This window comes from Leptodactylus fuscus, chromosome 3 (assembly GCF_031893055.1).
Source record: "Leptodactylus fuscus isolate aLepFus1 chromosome 3, aLepFus1.hap2, whole genome shotgun sequence".
Lineage (NCBI taxonomy): Eukaryota > Metazoa > Chordata > Amphibia > Anura > Leptodactylidae > Leptodactylus > Leptodactylus fuscus.
In genome coordinates this window covers 75,920,192-75,944,085 of record NC_134267.1, presented here as the reverse complement: position 1 = coordinate 75,944,085, position 23,894 = coordinate 75,920,192, and the positions used below count along the sequence as shown (strand labels likewise).

General features: G+C 40.4%; 1 protein-coding gene across 1 annotated transcript in view; it reads right to left on the bottom strand.

Annotated features, from left to right (window-relative positions):
* The window catches only part of LOC142197492 (adenylosuccinate synthetase isozyme 2), a 140,047-nt gene that overhangs the window by 30,039 nt on the left and 86,114 nt on the right, over positions 1-23,894 (bottom strand). The window contains exons 7-9 of the mRNA XM_075267793.1: positions 21,746-21,853; positions 16,939-17,020; positions 12,971-13,097 (exon numbers count right to left, since the gene is read on the bottom strand). Of these exons, the coding sequence (XP_075123894.1) occupies positions 12,971-13,097; positions 16,939-17,020; positions 21,746-21,853 (317 nt within the window). The remainder of the gene's footprint in view (positions 1-12,970; positions 13,098-16,938; positions 17,021-21,745; positions 21,854-23,894) is intronic.

Here is a 23,894-nt window from a genome sequence, read left to right as displayed (position 1 = left end):
GCAAATTCTCTCTTTTGCAGGCTGGTGTATACAGCCTGCAAAAGAGATGATTTTTTGCAATGCATTGCAATACATTAGCATTGTAATGCATTGCATTAGTGATCAGACCCCCTGGGGTTCAACACCCCTAGGGGGTCTAATAAATGCAAAAAAAAAAAAAAAAAAAAAAAAAAGTAAAAAAAAAATATAAAAAAATATAAAAAGAATTAAAAGTTCAAATCACCCCCCTTTCCCTAGAACACATATAAAAGTAGTTAAAAACTGTGAAACATATACATATTAGGTATCCCCGCGTCCGAAATCGCCCGCTCTACAAATCTATAAAAATATTTTTCCTGTTCGGTAAACGCCGTAGCAGGAAAAATAGTCAAAAGTGCCAAACCGCCGTTTTTTCACTGTTTTAATTCTGATAAAAATTTGAATAAAAAGTGATCAAAGCAATAACATTTCCCGAAAATGGTAGAACTAAAAAGTACATCCGGCCCCGCAAAAAAAGACGCCCTATACATCCCCGTACACGCACGTATAAAAAAGTTACGGCCGTCGGAATATGGCGACTTTTAGAAAAAAAATTTTTTAACATCGTTTTGGAATTTTTTTTAGGGGTCAAAATGTAAATAAAACCATATAAATTTGGTATCCCTGGAACCGTACCGAAACACAGAATATAGGGGACATGTCATTTTGGCTGCACAGTGAACGCCGTAAAACCAAAGCCCGTAAGAAAGTCACAGAAATGCATTTTTTCTTCAAATCCACCCCATTCTGAATTTTTTTCCTGCTTCCCAGTACATTATATAGAATAATTAATGGTGGCATCATGAAGAAAAAATTGTCCAGCAAAAATTAAGACCTCATATGACTCTGGGAGCGGAGAAATAAAAAAGTTATGGGGTTTAGAAGTAGGGGAGTCAAAAACGAAAAACGAAAATCAAAAAATGCCATCGGCGGGAAGGGGTTAAATAAATAAATAAAAACTCATGAAACAGGCCTGGACAGAAATGATGGTACCCTTAACTTAATATTTTGTTGCACAACCTTTTGAGGGAATCACTGCAATTAAACGATTCCTGTAAATGTCAATGAGACTTCTGCACCTCTTAAAAGGTATTTTGGCCCACTCCTCATGAGCAAACTGCTTCAGTTGTCTTGGGTTTGAAGGGTGCCTTTTCCAGACGGCATGTTTCAGTTCCTTCCAAAGATGCTCAATAGGATTTAGGTCAGGGCTCATAGAACACCACTTCAGAATAGTCCAATGTTTTACTTTTAGCCATTTGTGGGTGTGTGGTTTTCAGCTGTGTGTCATTATCTTGTTGCAAGACCCATGACCTGCAACTGAGACCAAGCTTTCTGACATTGGGCAGCAGCTTTTTCTCTAGAATCCCTTGATAGTCTAAAGATTTCATTGTACCCTGCAAAGATTCAAGACACCCTGTAGCAGATGAAGCAATGCAGCCCCAGAACATAACAGACCCTCCACCATATTTCACAGTAGGAACAGTGTTCTTTTCCAGACATGCTTCATTTTTCCGTTTGGAACATAGAGCTGATGTGCCTTGTCAAAAAGTTTGATTTTTGTGTCATCTGTCCATAGGACATTCTCCCAGAAGCTTTGTAGCTTGTCAACATGTAGTTGGCAAATTCCAGTCTGGCTTTTTTATGATTTGTTTTCAACAATGTTGTCCTCCTTGATCGTTTCCTATGAAGTCCACTTTGGATAAAACGTCGACGGACGGTGCGATCTGACATTGATGTTCCTTGTGCTCAAAGTACACCTTTAGGCTGAAGCCCCACATTGCGGAAACACAGCTTTTTTTGTTACAAATTTTGTTGCGGTTTTTTGAGCCAAAGCCAGGAGTGGATTGAGCAGAAGGTAGAAGAATAAGAATTTCCTATATATTTCCCATTCCATTTGTAGCCATTCTTGTCTTTGGCTCAAAATATCACAGCAAAATAAAAAAAATAAAAAATAAAACGTTTACGCAATGTGGGGCCTTAATCTCATTATAAGTTTTTCTGGCCCGCAGATGCACATATCTAATCCTCTGGCGTGTGGTACTGTGTGCAGACGCATGTATCTAATCCTCTGGCGTGGGGTACTGTGTGCAGAGGCGCATATCTAATCCTCCCCCGTGTGGTACTATGTGCCGAGATGCGTATGTAATTCTCTGGCGTGTGGTATTGTGTGCAGAGGCATCTATCTAATCCTTCCCCATGTGGTACTGTGTGCAGATGCAGGTATCTAATCCTCATCCATGTGGTATTGTGTGCAGTGGCATGTATCTAATCCGCCGGTGTGTGGAATTGTGTGCAGTGGCGTGTATCTAATCCTCTGGCGTGTGGTGCTGTGTGCAGATGCGCGTATCTAATCCTACCCCGTGTGGTACTGTGTGCTAAGACACGTATCTAATTCTCTGACATGTGGTACTGTATGCAGAGGCATGTATATAATCCTCCAAAGTGTGGCACTGTGTTCAGACGCACGTATCTAATCCTTCCGTGTAGTATTCTTTAGAGGTGTGTATCTAATCCTACGGCGTGTGGAAATGTGTGCAGACGCGCATATCTAATCCTACAGCATGTGGTACTGTGTGCAGACGCGTGTATCTAATCCTACGGCGTGTGGAAATGTGTGCAGACGCGCGTATCTAATCCTACAGAATGTGGTACTGTGTGCAGACGCGCGTATCTAATCCTCTGGCGTGTGGAACTGTAAGCAGAGCCGCGAATCTAATCCTACGGCATGTGGTACTGTGTGCAGACGTGCTTATCTAATCCTTTAGTGTGTGGAACTGTGTGCAGATGCGCATATCCAATCCTCTGGCATGTGGTATTGTGTGCAGACACATGTATCCAATCCCCCGGCATATGGTACTGTGCAAACGCAAGTATCTAATCCTCCGACGTGTGAAACTGTGTGCAGACGCACATATCTAATCCTCCCGTGTGGAATTGTGTGAAGAGGCGGATATCTAATCCTACGGCATGTGGAACTGTGTGCAGACGCACGTATCTAATCCTCCCCCATGAGGTACTGTGTGCAGACGTGCGTATCTAATCCTCCCCCATGTGGTACTGTGTGCTGAGACGCATATCTAATTCTCTGGCTTGTGGTACTGTGTGCAGACACGCGTATCTGATCCTCCCCTGTGTGGAACTGTGTGTAGATGCGCGTATCTAATCCTACGGCATGTGGTACTGTGTTGTGCAGACGTGCATATCTTATGCTCTGGTGTGTGTGTGGAACTGTGTGCAGAAGCGTGTATCCAATCCTTTGGCATGTGGTACTATGTGCAGATGCATGTATCCAATCCCCCAGCACGTGGTACTGTGTGCAGATGTGAACCATGTGAAGACGCACATATCTAATCCTTCAGTGTGTGGAACTGTGTGCAGAAGAGCATATTTAATCCTCTGGTGTGTGGGACAGTGTGCAGACGCGTGTATCTAATCCTCTGGCATGTGATACTGTGTGTTGATCTGTGTATCTAATCCTCTGATGCGTGTATCATTTTGGATATCAGTGTTGTACTGTGCATGTGGAGTGACTGTGTGTATTGCAGTTGGAATATGAGTGAAAGACTTGCAGGTCTGTATTGGCTAAGGCGGTGGGCATTGTGTTTGGAATGCTGTATCTCAGCAACGGTATGTCTGAGTGAGTTGGAGTCTCATCTTAAACCTTCCCGGATGAGCTGAAGTTATCTCTGTTCCAAATTTGGTGAAGAACGGTAAAGTCGTTTGGGTTGCATTAGAGAATTCATTTTTATAATATAGAGATATGCTAGCTAAAGTAAAATTTTCAGTGTCACATTTTGAGAGTGCTACAGTAAATCTTTTTTTCCACTTTAAATTTTTACTATTTTGGCATTTTGCCAATTTGTCTTGGCATTTTACTAATTTGTAACATTGATGTGAACTACTTTTAATTTTTTTTTTCATTTCAACATTTTTATTGATTTTATATTTTCAATACATATTATGTAGTATAAACTATTACAACTACTTTTTGAACTATTTTTTTTTTTAATCAAAAATTAAAATTTATGCACCTTATACAAACATATAAAACATTTACACCAGGGGTGTAACTATCAGGGTAGCAGCTGCCACAGGGCCCGGGACATTAGGGGGCCCAGCCACAGCCACTACCGCTGCGTGCTTTTTTTTTAAAAAAAAAAAAAATAATAATTTTTTTTTATTTTAATTGGCCACTATTGGCTGGAGATACTCCTGACGGTAACAGGCCCTATTTACTTACTGATCCTGGCAGCGGTCGGGATCAGTATGTGACACCGCGGGCCCCACAAACAATATTATTATACTTGAGATCCCCCCCCCCCCCCCCGCCCCCAAAGTATAATGACTGGAGGCCCAGGAGAGGTAGGAGAACATAAAAAACTGTGTTACTTGCCTCTCCGGGCAGGCTTCGAGCCTACTTGTGTGACGCCCCTGACTTCACATGACTGGGGCCTGCCTCCTTTACATTAAGACACAGGCCCCCTGGGTCACATGACGTCCCGACGTCATTGAAGATGGCCACCATCAGCAGGAAGTACAGCAAAGTCAGGGATAGGTAAGTATACCTCCCAACTTTTGAAGAGCAGAAAGAGGGACTAAATGTGTGGTGTGCGCAGCGCAGCATGGCAAACTTGGCTCCACTCACTTTTATGTTGACTTTGCCCATGCTCCTTTATTTTTCATGTGTCCCTACACATTATAATCCTCCTACAGTCACCCGTAAATTATATGTCCCCCCCTCCATCTCTCCCCAGTTTCATATAACCTCTTCATCTGCCCCCAGTTTCATGTCCCCCCTCTATCTCTGCCCACAGTTTCATGCCCCCTTCATCTACCCCAGTGTCATGCCATTCTCATCCCTTTATGTGCTAAAGTGTCATGCCATTCTCCCTCCTCCTTCATCTGCCCCCAGTTTCATTATGTTCCCTCAATGTTTAACACAAGAAACACGTATACTCCCCTTCCAACGCTCCCTCGCAGCTCTCTCCGCAGTCTCACTCAAATATTTTTCTGCCGATGAATTGAAACTGGGACATACCTCCGATTGGGACCGGAATCCGGGATGGTTGGGAGGTATGGGTAAGTACCAGTGTTTGCTTTTTTTTTTTTTTTATGTTTGGATCCCTCCTGGTTCTCCGATTATTATGCTCTGGGTTCTGAAAAGGCCCCAGAGTATAATAATTGAACATGAGTGTCCAGAGTGTGGCATAATGCTGGGTGAAGGGGCCACTATGTGGTATAATAGTGTGTGCAAGAATGTGGGCGGGTGGGGTCTTCAACGTTCACCGGTGTAGCAGCGCTGGCCATGTGCTAAGCTTGGCTGCATCTCCGGAGTAGCCAAGCTGAGTGCACAGCCAGCACTGCTACATCTTGGCATAGGAATGCAATGACCAGTGTTGATTGGCCGAATGCCATACAGAGTACAGCATTCGGCCAATCAACGTTGATTCTGTCTGAGGAGGTGGAGTCTAAAATCGGTCCACAGTGGTCTCCATTCTGGTCCGATCTTAGACTCCACCTCCTCACAGACAAGCCTCTGGCAGAATCAGCGTTGATTGGCGGAATGCTGTACTCTGTATGGCATTTGGCCAATCAACGCTGGTCAATGCATTCCTATGGGGAAAAAGTCAGCTCGCACATATCGCAAGCTGACAGGGATCCCAATGAGATAGAGCCCCAAAGAGCTGGGTTAGGTACACTCCCACCTAAATAACGCAAATCCCTAGCTAACCCTGCCTGTACATCTATCCCTTTCTCAGGGACATAGTTCACAGTCTCAAATTAACCGAATGTTAAATCCACCATTCGTATAAATTGGAGGTCACCTGACTTAGCCAGCCAATTACTTTTTCCGATTTTTTTTCGATGCCTCCGTTGTCGTAATTCCCATCCCACCTCCCATGCACAGTAATTGGTACAAAAAAAAGCGCCAAGGAAGATGGGATGGGATACGAATTTTTAATGCGTTTGCCTCATGGTAGTCGATTGGAATCTAATACCCTGAACGGCCTGATATTCTATTGAATATCTATTCGATCGAACAGTGTTCGCTCATCTCTACTTATAACCTGACTTTACATTCATCCACTGGTTTTAGAAATGATTCGTATGAAAGCTGAAACCCTCTCAAATGTGTTTTTTTTTTTATTAAGAAAATAAACTGGCTTCACTGCTAAAATATTGATCATTTAATGAACACAGAAAGGTCAGTTTTGTCACAAAGTAATGTGAAAATCAAACTAATAATTCAGTTCAAATACAAAGATATGTTTCATAACATTAGTGAATGAAGTTGTGCTGCTATTAGAGCCATATTTAATATTTTGTATGACGTCCATGAGCTTGAAGGACTGCATCCATGCGTTTCGACAATGTTTCATACAATTTATTGATGGAGTCATCAGGAATAGCAAAGAATGCAGTCTTACATGCCTCCTCCTCCATCAAGATTCTTTGGTTTTGTCTGCCAAGCTTCCTTTCATCCTACCCCAAACATGCTCAATGATGTTCATGTCTGGTCACTGGGCTAGCCAGTCGTAGAGCACCTTGACCTTCTTTACCTTGAGGAACTTTAATGTGGAGATGATGTATGAGATGGAGCACCATCCTGCTGCAAAATTTGACCCCTTTTATGATTGAGAATGTAAGAGGAAGATACCGCATATACTCGAGTATAAGCAGAGTTTTTCAGTTTTTGTACCGAAAAAGTCTGCCTCAGCTTACACTTGAGTCATTACGGTAGTCATTAGCTGATCTCTGTTATGCAGGTTTCCATTTTCTGACATTCACTGCCCGCCGGTGAGAGTCTTTTTCTCTCCGCGGTGAAACCATTATTTGTTTTTTTTTTTTTTTACCGGATGGAAAGTCCTGCATGTCCAACTTTGTGTCCGATATATAATAAAAAAAAAAAAAAAAAAAAAAAAAAAAAAATAAATCTTTCACCATGGGGAGTAGAAGACACTCACCGGCGAACACTTTTCAAACCCATGAATGGCTTTTAAAACTACCTGCCAGATTCACTCTCCTGCCCAGTTTCTCGGGCAAGAAACGGAAACCTGCATAACGGAGATCAGGCGCTGGTGTGAACCCACCCTCAAAGTAGAAAACCACTGTGAAACACATACACGTTAGGTATCCCTGTGTCTGAAAGTGCCCGGTCTACTGAATATAGGGTATCTGCAGTGATCCTATTCCGTCGGGAAGGGGTTAATAGGAGCACTGCAGATACCTTATATTCAGCCAGGCTGAGCTCCAAGTGGGGGGGGGGGGACACACCCAGTCCTCAAGCTCAGGGAAGGGGCAGACCGACACCCAAAACACCCCCTCCCAGCACCTACTGCACCCAAAAATTCCAACCATTTTATTTTCAAAATTTTCCAGTAGCTGCTGCATTTCCCCCCTCTCGGCTTATACTCGAATTAATAAGTTCTCCCAGTTTTTTGTGGTAAAATTAGGGGCCTCGGCGTATACGGTAATACTTCTTGATATTTTTGGCTATTGATATTGCCTTCCACCTTGCAAATGTTTTCACACCCTCATACTGAATGTAACCCCAGACCATGATGATGTTTTCTGGGTGTATCGTGGATCCATATGGGCTCTAGCAGGTCTCCTGCAGTATTTGAAGATTCATCTGAGATCCGCCTTCTGCCACTTTTCCAGCATCCATCTGTTTAGCAGACTGTGGGTCTTGGCAAATGCCACAAGGTTTTTTTTAATTGCCTTTTGTTTAGTGCTGGCTTCTGGGCACTAATTCGACCATGGAGGCCATTTTGAGACAGAATCCTACAAGCTGTTCTAGTTGACACAGGGACTTCAGGTGACCAGGCCTGTTGGAGCTCTGCTGCAGTGGAAGAGGGGCTAGCTTTTGATTTTCTAACCAACAAACATTCCTCCTGAACAGTTGTCTTGCGGTGTCTGCTGGACCTGTGCTTGTGAAAAACATCTCTAGTCTGTTCAAATTTTTTTTTTTTAATTCTTTGTACTTGATGCTGGGACACATTAAAGATGTCAGCCACCTCTGCAGTGGATCTGGTCTTTAGACTCTTGATAATCAAGGCTTTGGACACAGGGTTGATTTTTAACATGTCAGAGGTGAAGTTGCAGTTCAAGTGAATGGGTGCTGGAGTTCTTTTTATACACACCCATTAAATAACCGATCAATTAGTGAGCACAGGTGAAGCTGTAAACTAGGACTGGGTGCATTATATGACAAGGCAACAAAACTTTTGTCTTGCCAAAATCTGACCTCTCTGTGTTTATTAAATGATCAATATTTCGCCAGTGAAGCCAATTTATTTACTTAATAAAAAGAAAAAAAAACATTTGGGAGGGTTTCAGCTGTCATATAAGTAATTTCTTAAACCAATAGGTACATAAACCACAGGTCCCAGCCAGGTTTTAAATGACTATAGATCAGCCTATCTTGCGATGTCTATTCTGACCAGGTATGCACCCGGCCATCCTGTTCAGTGAGCATTTTCAGCCATATATTGGTGGACTGTAGTGGTTTACTATGGGCATAATGCCAGATACAGTATTTTACGGACTATAAGGCACACTGGACTATAAGGCGCATTGCCCATGAGCACCTTATAGTCCGTCTCGGTTCATATATAAGGCGCACCGGACTATAAGGCGCAGTCCGGTGCGCATTATATGTTATTGAAAGTGGCGTCACGCAGACTTTGCCAGCGGCCGCTTAACCCCCCCGCGTGCCAGCCGCTTCTATTGGAAGCGCTCGGCAGGCGAGGAGTTAAAGGGGCTCTATCAGCAATATCATAATGCTTCTACTACGGCTACTGCGCATGCGCCCAGGCCATTATCAGTTCGCGAGCGCCGGAGGAGGAGGACGGAACATCGGAGGAAGAGGAGGCCTGAATGCCTGCCCACCCTGCACCGTTCGGTAAGTTTAATATAACTTTTAAGGGTGCATTCACACTACGGAACGCCAGCGTGTATCACAGCCGTACACGCCGGCGTTACAGCAGGGCTGCCGGACACTTCCCATTCATTTCTATGGGAGCCGGCATGCGAGCGCTCCCCATAGAAATGAATGGACTGCTTTTTTCCCATAGAAATGAATGGGAAGTGTCCAGCAGCCCTGCTGTAACACGTTCCGTAGTGTGAATGCACCCTTACGGTGCCTTTTATGTATGTATGGAAGCGGCACACAGACTTTGCCGCCACTTCCATCCATATATAAAGCGCACCAGACTATAAGGCGCACTTACGATTTCTGAGGAAATCGTAGGTTCCTATGTGCGCCTTATAGTCCGGAAAATACGGTATATGTTATGGGTACTGATGTCCAAGTTGTTAAAGACTAAGCCACGCCCCCAGTACACTCCCCTCCCTTGACATGGCGTGTGCTGATAGGGCACACCCTTCTCATAGTCACGTGATGCATGGGAGCGTGGCCAAGGTCCACAGCTTTTAAACTAAAGTAACCTGGCTGGAGAACAAGATGGGCTGATCTATAGTCATTTAAAACCTGGCTGGGACCTGTGGTTCTCCAGCCAGGTTGAGTCTGCAAGTTATGGACCTTGGCCACGCCCCCATACATCACGTGACTATGAGAAGGGTGTGCCCTATCAGCACACGCCACGTCACGGGAGGGGAGTGTATTGGAGGCGTGGTTTAGCCTTTAAATCCCGTCTCTTCGGCACGCACGCCGGCAGAGCTTTTTAGTACTGCACCCTACCATCAAGGGTACAGGAAGTGCAGTTGTAACTGCAATCATCATAGGTTCTCTATAATTATCATCCTCCTCCTCAGGAGCTATGTATATCGCATAGCAAAACGTGTAGAGGAGTTGTTTTTCGTGCATGGGGTAGACTGATATAGCATCACATAGACCATTCGCTATTGCACCTTTTGTTCCTCTCCAACTTATCTATCAGAGGAATTCAGGGATAGTTTTAATAAGCAGACAGGCAGATAAGCATGTAATGTCTGCAGGCATGCCAGACATCAAACACTAGGCTTTGCCATTTACATAGTCATACAAGTCCAGCTTGTTAAATAGACAGACAACACCATCAGTACAGAGCATTGCTAGCTTGATTGGGGAGTTATAGACGGTGTGTTCCTGTACAATTGGACATCATATGTGTGCTCTTGACTGCAGTGCTTTACACCGTATATCCCAGAATTGACAATATTGGGGAGGACGTCTTGGTGCTCTAGCCAAGCATATACTAAGTGTTTGCTAGTGGGTTACATGCCACCTCTCCATACACGATATATCATCCAATATTGGGTGATTTAAATTTTGTCCATTGGTGACTGTGAGAGAGAAGTACATCAGTACACCCGGATACCATCATTCTGGGTGCATATGCATATAGATAGAAAGATAGATAGATAGATAGATAGATAGATAGATAGATAGATAGATAGATAGATAGATAGATAGATAGGACACTGTCTCACATTTTTTATTACACATTTGGGGGGTTTTCTTTTTGTTTTTTTATCTTAAATATCATTAAAAGTTATATTTTAGATTTACTCTTTGTGATACTATTTATTATTCTGTACAATGTAATGGAAAGCTGAAATAGATTTGAAGTGGATTTGAAGAAAAAGTGCATTTCTGCAACTTTCTTATGGGCTTCGATTTTACGAAGTTCACTGTGCAGCTAAATAACATGTCACCAATACTGTATGTTTCGGTACGAATCCAAGGATGCCAAATTTATGTGGTTTTATTTACATTTTAATCCCTTAACAAAAATCCAAACACACTTAATTTTTTTTTTTTTTCTAAAAGTCACCATATTCTGACACCAGTAAGTTTTATATTTCTGTGTACGAGGATACATAGGGTGTCCTTTTTTTTTTTTTGCTGGACCAGGTGGATTTTTTTTAATTGTACCAGTTTGGGGAATTGCTATTGCTTTAATCACTTTTAATAAAAATTTTAAGCAGAGGCAAAACTTTAGATTTTTTTTTTCCAGCTACGGTATTTACCATATAGGAAAAAATATTTTTTTTATAGATTTGTAGAGCGGGTGTTTTCAGGACACAGGGATACCCAAGGTGTATGTGTTTCACAGTATTTAAGTACTTTGATGCCCAGTTCAGATTAGCTTATGTGTTAACTGCACAGCGTTTGCAGTTGCGCGTACATTCCACATAACACAGCTAGTGTGAACCAACCTTTACATGTGTTCTAGGAAAAGGGCGGTGTTTGAACTTTTATCATTTTTATTTATTTATTTTTTTTTAAGTATACATTTTTTTTTATTTTTTTTTCTGCATTTGTTAGACCCCCTAGGGATCTTGAACCACAGGAGGACTGATCACTAATGTAATGCATTACAAAGCTAATGCATTGGAAAATACAAGGGCTTCTATTGCAGGCTACATAGAGTAGCCTACAATAGAACAAACAGAATGACAGGCCAGATAGCCTTCACAAGGTTATGACTGGTGTCATAGCAACGTGACACCAGTCCCAGAGCTTACTCTGGGTACCTGTGATCACAGGGAAAATGGTGGAGCCCACACGCTGCAGGGAAAATGGCACCTCAGTCAGCTTTGACCGAGACACCAGAGAGGTTGATGCCTACGATCAGTGCAGGCACTGATCGTAGGCATTAGCGCTGGGTGTCTACTGTTTAAAACAGACACCCAGCGGTTATGGCGGCCACCCAGCTCCTGAGCGCCATAGTTAAACACTCGACATCTGCCGTAATAGTACGGCGGATAACGGGAAGAGGTTAAAAACTAAATTTAAAAACAATTATATTGTTCATAAGTATCAACATAGATATCTTATCGATTTAACCATAAGTAAGCATTGTGGCTATGCTAACTTATACTGCATTTTAGATTCACCGTACACTACAATATACACATACTTTGCAGGCGACCTACGCCAATATAGCAAAAACATTTGGCATACGATGCTGGTACTAGGAAGTACTAGCTAAAACTGCAGAGTACAGCTCTTCAACTTTTATTATAACATAAACACAACAAAACCTTTCTTTCTCCGTTTTACTTTTTGGCTGTGGGACGCCAGGTAAGACCTAAACCTTCAAGAGATTGTCTGTCAATGCAACTCATTCGTATCCACCGGATAAGGAATAGTTGCAGAAAGGTGGGGTTAAGATGGCTGGGAAATGTACTAATGAAGATGCACTTTGCACCCAAGTATTAATAGAGAGATAGACAGGCAGATGGGTTGGCCAGTTCATTCATTCCTCCAAGTCTGTTGGAGAAAGCTGAAGTATTATGCCTGTTTAACTCCAGCAGTTTCATAGAAATAAATGAAGCAGCAGCACATCTGCACAATCGTTGCTATATTTAAATTTAGGTTGGGGTGCATGGCACCCCCATTCCTGTTATTAGGGGGAGTTGCAGCGTTCAGGCTTGGCTCCCACACATCCACAACATCTCCCCGATTCTGCAGATAGGAGAGTATTTGCATTGGAAGGTAAACCCTTTAAAGGCTAAGGCTCCACTGGGCAGAAACGCAGCACTAAAGCTCTGCGGGAAGAACCGCGGTGTGAACACATTGCGGTTCTTCCCACAGTGCATTCAACAGAAAGTTCACAGTTTTCCTCTGCAGACCTTCTGTTACAATTACATCTATAGGAAAGCCGCCGACGTTTCCATAGATATAATTGACATGCTGCAATTTTCAAAACCGCGGTTTTGGAAATCGCAGCGTGTCCACGCTGCAATTTTTTCCGCAAAGTGGGAATGGGATTCGCATGAATCCCATCCACTTTGCAAATACTGTAAAACGTCAATGTTTACCACGGCATTTCCAGCCAGCGGGGCCCCGGCCTAAAACTTCTCATGAATTTTCTATTTATTTCTAACTGCGTCATAAACTAAACTACTCACCAAAGTCAATATCCAGAAGCGGGGCCCCGGCCTAAAACTACTCATGAATTTTCTATTTATTTCTGACTGCGTCATAAACTAAACTACTCACCAAAGTCAATATCCAGAAGTGCTGCATTTGCACCTTCCACCAAAATTTTCTTTGGAGTTCCATGAAGAGCTTCATGTATAAAGTAAACGCCATCCTTCACCATGGGTCTTACTCTTTCAGCATAGTCCTTTAAAAAAGAAAAAAAAATTCTTTTTTTCCCTTTCTATATGCGTAGCATATATATATATATATATATATATATATATATATATATATATATATATATATATATATTTATTTATATCTATATTGCACAGCTTTTAGGCTCTCTATTGCCTCCAACCACACCCCAGTTGCCTGCACAGCTGATTATTCTCCTTTGGACTCCTGAAAATCATATTCACTTAACACCTGATAGTAATAAATATGCAGATAAACTTCATTAATGGAAAACAGAAACTCTCCTAAAATATTCCTTACCCAGAATTCTTTATCAGGGAATGTATGGTCTCTATTAAAACTCTGTACTATATCTCCCTAATTAGACATAGTACCCGTTTTGACCCACATCTGGACTGCTTAAGATCAGTTCACAAGTAGCAGGCGCATTTTGACACTGAATCCATTTGCAAAAAGGTCTCCCCATTCATTTCAAATAGAAGAGTCCCTCGGAAAAGGTTTCCGCCGTGTGAACAGACCCTTAAATAGCTATCTAGTACTCTGCTCTGCACTTACTTATACTGGCTTGGCTATTATTCCCAGATTATCATTTGGACTGCACCAGGTGCCCCTTCGTACTAAGAACATATCTGTACCTCTTCTAGGAGTGCCATTTTGCACAGGGCCTGTTGGACACCGTGGAACATGAACTCGAGGATTCTGTGCCAGGAACAACATTTCATACCACTTGGTACTTTACAAACTACTTCTGCTGTTAAGGCAATCAAGAATGCTGCAGGATTCTCCAAGAATGGTGTCACATTCAGAAGAGAGAGCATCTTCATCCAGGACTGTCACAGGCTTATGAACAGCCTGCTCAGAAACAATTCCTTCTTGGACAGCCCACATGTTGAAGCAGAAGAGGATTACTCACAGTCCCTCTTTTGAGTGTGGTCTCTCAAAAGCTTCGGGATTGTGATAATACCCCCCTATCACCTCCTCCCAACGCCCCATCCACTATCGCTCGGTTCACACCAGCGTCTGGACTCGGTTATCAGGGTTCCGCCTTCTGCTTGCCGAAGAAGGAAACCTGTCATGCAGAGTCCGGCCGTGAGTGCCAGTGAGCGTTTCATGCTCTCTGCGGCGAAACAGGGTTTTTTTTTGTTTGTTTTTGGTTTTTTTTTAAACCGGACACAGAGTACTGCATGTCCAACTGTGTCCGGTTTAAAGAAAAGAAAAGAAAAAAAAAAAAAAAAAAAAAAAAAAAGCTGTTTCGCCGCGGAGAGAGCATAAAATGCTCACCGGCGCTCACGGCCGGACACTTTTCAAACCCATTCAACAAACAGTCAAATTGTTGGACCTGTAAATTAGCAGATGAAAGCTGAACAGACCTTTATACATATATTAAGGCAATCTGCTACGTGCACTGCTAATAGATTAGGTCTGGTACACATCTGTGTTTGGCATTCCATTCAAGAAGTCTGCAGGGAGACCCTTCGAATGGAATACTGAACGCATTGACAAGCGATAAGCTTATGAAAGCACACTGAACCCATAGACTATAATGGAGTCCACGCGTTTTCCACGTGATGACTGCACAGAACATGCTGAGAGAAAAGTACTTCATAAACTACTTCCTCTCAGCATGACTCGTGCGGACACTGTGCGGAAAACACATGGACCTATAGTCGCTTTCACTGCTCGTCAATGAGTTCGGGATTCTGTTCAGGGGGTCCCCATGCAGACTCCCCGAACGAAATACTGAACACATATTTGACCCAGGCCTTACTCACAACGATATTATAATCCCTAAGGAATTAGAGCAGCATTAGAATCACAAATGAGGCTAATTCATCACAAAAGTGTGGAAAGAAAATAGAATTCAATAACCCAAAAAGACATCCCACACACACAGAAAGTAAAATATAATAAAGTTTATTAATACTTACTAAAAACCAAGTAACATATGACAAACAATACAAGGGGGGGGGATGTAAATACATAAAAGTACTAGTGTACCATTACAGCGGGTAATATCCAAAAAATGGTCAAATAGTGAATAGTATCATATAAATAACCCACAACCATGTACAAAGTGTTAAATAGATATTGAAAAATGTAAAGGTGAAATGCGCGTCGGGTCCATCACACAGCGTGGTATGTGTTCTATATGGGAGTTAGCTCGCATGTTTACCACTATGTATACCATGTATGACTTCTTGGAGTTAATAGCATATATTTGTAGGATATGGTATATACCTTTACATCTTTCAATATCTATTTAACACTTTGTACATGGTTGTGGGTTATTTATATGATACTATTCACTAGTACTTTTATGTATTTACATTCCTCCCTTGTATTGTTTGTCATATGTTACTTGGTTTTTAGTAAGTATTAATAAACTTTATTATATTTTACTTTGTGTGTGTGTGTGGGATGTCTTTTTGGGTTAATGAAACAAAGCAGGAATACAAGACAACCTGTTAATTACATAAACAGAGGGAGCACCGATCGACAGTACAAGTCGCTTGTTAAAGGGGTTGTCCAGGATATACAGTTTCCCACAAGCTCATCGGGGAAGGTGAAAAATTAAGCTTCCACTGCACCGGGGTGAAGTATGCAAGTTAAGTCCCATGCCCGTTCCTTAGGCTGCTTGGCCTCAGCGGTCATGTGAGACGACATCCACCAGAAGCAGCACCGGGGGAACCATTGGACCAGAAAGCGCTTGGGGACAAGTCCTTTTATTTTTCCACCTTCCCTAGTCTCCTTGCGTTATCCTGTATATCATGGACAACCCATTTAACACCTTCCCACCAAAGCCAGTTATTAACTTCCTGACAAAGCTCAATTAATTTTTTTTCAAATATGACATGTCACTTTATGCAGTAATAAATTTAGTACACTTTAATGTAAAGTGATTTTGATGTATTTTTCGTCACACACTGTACTTCATCTTCGTGGTTTTGTGCTTAATTATGAAAAAAATAACAGGAAATTTGGTGGAAATTTTGGAAAAAAAAAAATCTGAATTTTAACCACTTCAGTAACAGGCCAATTTAAGGTCCAGGACCAGACACATTTTAGGTTTATTGTATATGTGCAGTTTTGAGGGCTGTAACATTTTTCTCATATGTCTCACTCAACTAATTTTTGAGTCTTTTTTTGGGAACACATAGGGCTTTATTTTTATATTGTTTTTATTTTCGAATGTGTTTTAATTTTTTATATCTGGGAAAATATAAACAAAATAGGAGGAAAATTGTGTTATTAAAAAAAAAAAGAAGTGAAAACACAAAGTGCCACTGAAAAACTTTATAAAATAGTTATTCCTCTCCGTTACGGCAATTTTTATTTTGTATGGTGTTGTCGGGGGTGGGGCTATAACCTTTAATAACGGCATTTTATTGGCGTATTATTTTACTTACTTTTTTAAAGTAAAAAAAACTTCATTAATAGAGATGAGCGAGTACTGTTCGGATCAGCCGATCCGAACAGCACGCTCGCATAAAAATGAATGGCCGTAGCCAGCACGCGGGGGGTTAAGCGGCCGGCCGCCGTCAAAGTGGAATTACCAGGTGCATCCATTCATTTCTATGGAGCGTGCTGTTCGGATCGGCTGATCCGAACAGTACTCGCTCATCTCTACTCAATTTGTTTTTCACATTTTTTTTCAGAGATATATATATCTCATGTTTCTGATTATTTCTATGTGATAGACGATCCTAAATAATATTTCTGCTTAGCTTTAATGGATTTATCATAATCAGCTGAAATTTTCAATGAAGCAAAACCTGGCACTATAATTGACTTATTAGGCATAACCAAACCATATACATATTTTGCTTCCAAAGGTATAACTGAAATACCTTAAGTTTGGCAAGTTCACTTTCAATATTGATTTCTAAGGAGGGGTACATCAATTTATACTGTTTAGCCAGAACTTCGAATCTAGAAAAGGAAAACAAAGCTTTAATTAGTAAAACTGAGAACAAAGCAATCAACTATTTTGAAAAAAACAACAACCAATATCATGTTATATCTCTATATGATATATACAAAAACACACACACACACACACACACACACACACACACACACACACACACACACACAGTGATATAGAGCATCACCAGAACCCGGTCAGTGGGTACAAGTTCCAAGTGATCAGGCATATGACCACATGTAGCAATATGTAGATAATGCAGCAAATGAACAGCACTCCAAAAATAAATAAAAATATATATTGAATAAATCCTCACTTTTTTATTGATTTTTGGAGTGCGGTTCATTTGCTATATATATGTATATATATATATATATATATATATATATATATATATATATATATATATATTTTTTTTTTTTACATACATACATAAACACATATACATGCATGCATACATACATACATACATACATACACACCGTATTTTTCGGACTATAAGACGCACTTTTTTTCCCCCCCAAGGTTAGACACCGGCCCCAGCACATGTGCCGGCGTCTAACCCTCCCCGGCATCTGCCTATTACAGTGGATGCCGGGTCTGTATTGGCGGCCCCTTCCCCCCCACCCAAGGTGTAAACTACCCTAATGAACCTAATGAAGGCTCCCAGGCTTGTCATTGCTATATTACCATTGTGGCCAGTCTATGACCAGCCGTAATAGTAATATACAGAAAGTCCCATAGACGGCAATACAGTTGTATTGCCGTCTATGGCACTTGCAATCAAATGACCGCATGTTCAAGCCCCCTAGGAACTAATAAAATAGTAAAAAAAAAAAAAAAAAAAGCTTTAAAAATATATAATAAAAAAGATGAAATAAATAAGAGTTCTAAATCACCTCCTTTCCCTAGGATACAATGTGGCCTTGCAGCTGTTGCAAAACTACAACTCCCATATATTAAATATTTTTACCATTTTTTGCTCCAAAATTTTTTTTCCCTATTTTCCTCCTCTAAAACCTAAGTGCGTCGAAAAATTTGTGGTACCTGTAACAGTCCCATATTTTTATCCCCCCCCCCCCCTAAATGCTACTAACCTTGGCATTTTAATGATATGGGGATGTGTTTTTTATTTACTTTTACAATAGCGGAAGGGACTAGCACGCCCGGTTTTGTTTCTTTAACTTACCTATAGCTGCTTATTAGATCAGGGCTACATAATTTTCCCTTTTGCTTAATTGTTTCTCTCATGACTCTATATTAGGGTGCATTCACACAGAGGAAAATGGTGTGTAATTTCAGTGCTGAAAAAAATGCCTCCCATTGACTTCAATGGGTTCCTTTTCTGCCAATGGGAGGCATTTTTTTCAGCACTGAAATTCAACACCAAATCCCTCACCATGTTCCTCCATGTGAATGAAGCCTTACTATGGCAGGCTTGGGAGCCTTTAGAAAGATCCTGACTGGTACAGCAAACAAAGAGTTCCAGTGAAGTTGTTATGCAGTTTGGAGGGTGAAAGTAAGGGCTAGTTTACAAGTAAACTGGCTTATTGTGGTCCTGAAAAAAAATGCTTCCTAATTAGGAAGCTTTTTTTTTTTTTTTTTTTTACACCTTGAGGCGTTTTTTGAAGCAGTTCTTGGTAAAAACTGCTTCAGAAAACACCAAGTGGTTTTCCTTTCCCCTAAAGTGAATGGACTGTAAAAAAAACACAAAAAAAAAAAAAAAAACACTAGGCGTTTTCGGTCGCTTTTTTTGCAAAAAAAAAAAACAACAAAAATAAACACGCTAGGCATTTTCCGCCTCCCATTCACTTCTCTTGCTCTCCTTAGGTGGAATCAGCCTGAAGAAAGGTCATGTTGCTTCTTTTTCCTGCTAGCAGCAAAAAACTGCCACCAGGACAAAAAAAAAAGCTAGCAGTTTCCGTAGACCACCATTTGAGGCAGATTCTGAAGAAAAATCTGCTGTCAAAATCTGTCTCATTCCCCCCGTGTGAACTAGCCCTAAAAGTGAAAAATGAGGGCTAAAAGTTTCCAAACGCAGGGCATTGCCACACCGAGACTCTAAGTATTGCAGAAGCTCAGCTCCTAAGTGGGCATCATATTTAACCAATTAAGTATTGGACAATTTTCCCTGGACAGGACATTTTTTTTTTTTTTTATTAATTGTGATTTTAAGGGGAAACTTTTTTTTTTTTTTTTTTTTTAACCTTTTATTCCTCAGGTTATTCAAATAATTTTTGCAATTTATTTCAGTGACATATAGGGCTTTGAATTTATGTTATTTTTATTTTTTTCAATTTTATATACAGAAACATTTTTTTTTCTTTTTTTTAATAAGAGTGCTACCAAAAATAAAATCTTTTTGAATTAGTTTTCCCTCTCTGTTATAGTGATTTTTATGTGGTGTATGTCACTGGAGAGCAGGGCTACAACCTGTAACGTGGGTGCAATGTTAATAATAAAAAATATTTATTGCCACTTTAAATTTTTCTTCAATTGCCCATTTACTTTTTACATTCTGTCCCCATGAGGCCATAATTAACCTTTGGGTGGCATCTTAATCATAGTTTTCTTTTGCAGATTTCTCATGTCACTGGGGCTGAAATCTTAGCATCCGATTCAGAAATAATACAGCCTCCTGATAATGACTGCAGAGCTGATCTGGGTCCTCTAGTATCTCTTACTGTCTGGTTCCTGTTATTTGACATCACCACTGGGTCAGAAGGGAGCTGCATCATGGCGGCTCCCATAGCTCTGTATACAGTGCTGATTTAGTACTGTGTACACAGTGAAGGGGAAGGCAGGGACATTAATAAACTGTTCCTGCCTTCTCTACAGGAGCTCCAGCAATAGTTACAACCAGTTCTCCCATTGCTTAACACTGCAAGGACATTCAGATACGTCCTTGCAGAGGTAAGAGTGGACCAACTAGACACATATAGTCTATGATCGGTCTAGAACGGGTTAAAAACCTGACAACTGCTTTAATATTACATGATATATGAAGAAAGTACATCCCTGTAACTCCATTATATTTTCAGGTTACAATGGACAGAAGAAGTTGTCCATACTATCAATTGTATGATTGGCTGCTTCACTCATGAGAGCACCATTTCCTAAAATGTATTCTATTCTGTGAGCCTACTTAACGCCAAAACTGGCCACATTCCTCCCTATAAAATATACAGTATATACTCGAGTATAAGCAGACCCGAATATAAGCAGAGGCCCTTGATTTTACCACAAAAAAAACTGGGAAAACTTATTGACTCGAGTATAAGCCTAGGTGGGGGGGGGGGAAATGCAACAGCTACTGGAAAATTTCAAAAATTAAAATGGTCGGAGATTTTGGATGCAGTAGATGCTGGGAAAGGGGAGGGGGTGTTTTGGTTGTCTGTCTGCCCCTTCCCTGAGCTTGAGGACTGTTTTTTCTTCCCCAACTTGAAATTCAGTCTGGCTGAATATAGGGTATCTGTAGTGCTCCTATTAACCCCTTCCCGACGGAACAGGGGCACTGCAGATACCCTATATTCAATACACCAGGCACTTTCAGACACATGGATGCATAATGTGTATGTGTTTTGCAGTAATTTTCTACTTACGTATGTATTCTAGTAAAAGGAGTGAATTAGAACTTTTAATTTATATATATATATATATATATATATATATATATATATATATATATATATATATATATTATTTTTTTTTATTTTTTTTTTGCACTATTTTATGGGAGATTCTATATATTGATATTGTGGCTGGTCATAGACACCCCCCCCTTTTTTTTTTTTGCTGACTCGAGTATAAGCCGAGGAGGGCTTTTTCAGCACAAAAACTGTGCTGAAAAAAATTTGGCTTATACTCGAGAATATACGGTAATTAGTAGCGAAAGGTTCTGTAGCACTGGTAAACCATTACAAGGAAGAAAAAGGGTATGCTCATCCTGAGTTAAGATAAATATAAGATGTATCCCATAGCAACACTGTTCAAATCATGATAAGGAAAGGAAGATTTCATTGGGCCTTTTTTTAAGTGACCTATACAGTTTGGCTAAATACATTCAATGGGTGACAATGAGGCAAGTTTAATTTGAAAACCTCTGGTTGACAGGCATAGTAGAAATGTGGTACACAAAACTGCACTCACTTATTCGATATTTATAAATAAAAAAAAAAAAAAAACACACCAACAACAACCCTGAGTGAACCCAGCCAAATTCCCATGTGATGTCTCAGTTATCTGGACATTATGCAGCTATCTGCTATTCAATGGATTATATGCAAGCTACATCTCAATTAGACATGTATTCTTTAAAACAGGGGCAGACATACCATTAGTGCAACCTGAGCAGTTACCCATGGGTCCAGCAAGTCTAAATCTTCTGGTTCTACCCTAACCTTTAAGTACTATCATGGTGTCTATCATAATAGGTGTATGATAGTGGTGTATGATACACACTGTGATAGTAGAAAGCTGCTTTTAACCCTTAAGTACTGTCAGATCGTGGGTAAATGCCTAAGCATAGTTATCAATTACTGATGGATTGTTAGAGACACTTAATGGGGGGGAATCTGTGCTGAGATATTACAAACTAAGGAGCTTATAACTGCTCTTGAATGTGTACCCTCAGTTTTCTGTGTCCACTCCCACTATAAAGCACACAGATTTAAATATTTGTTATGTTTTGCTGATCTATTTCATTTTAAAAACTTTATAGTAGTACAAACCTCTTAGAAAATTCACTAAAATCTGAAACAAGATCACACATTCGAAGACCACTTCTTGCAGCTTTTGAAGAATACACTGGTCCTATTCCTTTCTTTGTTGTGCCTAAACTGTAAGAAAAAAAAAAATGCACACACAATGCTTTTGCTATTTTTAACCAGTACATGAATGGGAAATTCTCTGAATCATTTTATCATGCCATATATTATAGACATTTTGTCAGAACATATATGTGTGTATATATGAAACTTTGAAGGCAACATTTGTTCATGCTATTCAAATTAGTGTTGCACATTTTTTTTTTAAATATCTACATAAAATATAAAATAATAGGTCTTAATACACGTTACAGACATTATAAAAGGTGACAATTTTGTGTTTGGGCTAAAACTTGTGATATGAGCATTGTAGTTCAATGGAGCACTGATCTAGTAGCACCCAGCATCATCTAGAAGTTACTGTTCCTTCACCTTCTTTTAATTGAGTCTCTGTATAAAAAAAATAAAAAGCATGCGGAAACATACCAGCTGCATTCTCTGACAGAGGTTCCCAGACTCAAAATTTCTTCAAACACCAAAGCCAAGACACCAAGATTTTGAAATTATTTAGTCAAACCCTTATTTATTACTCAAAACTCCATAAAACATCATTCCTTTCAGCATATAGCTGAAAACACAACTAAACTAAACAACTCACAATCTCACTAGCCCTCTGCAGCTCAGTTCCCTTCTCACCGCAGGCAGTTTTGGACATTCTGACAAGAGATTTCTGACGTGTCACTTTATACAGTAATAGCTTTGGAACTCTAAATAAACCAAGGGATTTTGAGAATGGTTATTTTGGACTTTAGAATTATTACAAGTTTAACAGCAATTTACCAAATTCATTTGACAGAGCCATATATGCACTTAATGTTTTCAAAACAAATTGGTACCATTTAGTATTCCATACAATGTACTGGGAATTTGGAAGAAAATTAACTGGTTGACTACCGCCGGCCGTAAATTTAGTATTGGCGGTCATGGTCTACGAAGTCCGTCCAATAGTAAAAATACGGCCGGCACTTCAGAAACCAAAAAAAATAAAATAAAAATCAGCCCTCATATGGCTAAATCGCTAGAAAAATAAAGAAAACATAGCTTGCACAATGTAAGGACAATAGCGCTCCAAAATTGCCAAATCATTAGAACACAACTTGCTGCAGAGGGAAAAGAATGTATAAGCTGTGCGAGCGGATGTCAGGGTACACCCCATATTTAGAGCTTACGAAGGAAAATGAACTAAAAGTGACCCTCATTGTGACCCTCCCCGATCATAGAAGCTCTGCACAGCTTTGTATTCACTTATCACATCCACTATACATTCTTACTTGGGATATTAAATGCTTTTAACACCCCTTGATAAATTCTTTGAGAGGTGCAGTTTTCAAAATGGGGTCACTCCTTAGGGGATTCCACTTTTCTGGTACCCTAAAGGCTCTGCAAACATCACATGATATCAGATATCAAACATCTGAAACTACACTCCAAAAGCAACATAGCGCTACTTTACATCTGCGCCGTGCGGTGTGCATATACTTCAGTTTGTGTCCACATGTATGACACTATAATGGAATTAATGTCATATATGTGTATAAAATGGTGTTTGGGCACAGCTGGGAACAAAAGGGAATAAGCGAGTTTTGGTTATTGACGCACAGATTTAGACCATTTAGCTTTTGGATGTCATGGCGCTTTTTCAGAGCTCCTGAAATGCCAGTTAAGTGGAATTCCCTGACGTGACCCCATTTTGGAAACTACTACCCCCAAAGGAATTTACCCAAGAGTTTCCATAATTAATTCTCCTGAAATGAATACGCAGCTGACTGTGAAAAGTGAAAATGCCAATTTTTCCATAAATATGTAATTACAACACATAATATGTTGTACCCATGTACTCACTTTTAGGGGGGTTTCCATTGTATTTGTACTCTAGGGACTCTGCAAATGCGACATGGCATCTAAAAACTATTCTAGCAAAATCTGCCCTTCAAAAGCCAAATAGCGCACTTTTCATTTTGAGCCCAACCATGTACCCATACAGCAGATTAGGACCACATATGTGGTATTGCCATGTTCAGGAGTAATTCTTTAATAAACTGTGAGGGCTGTT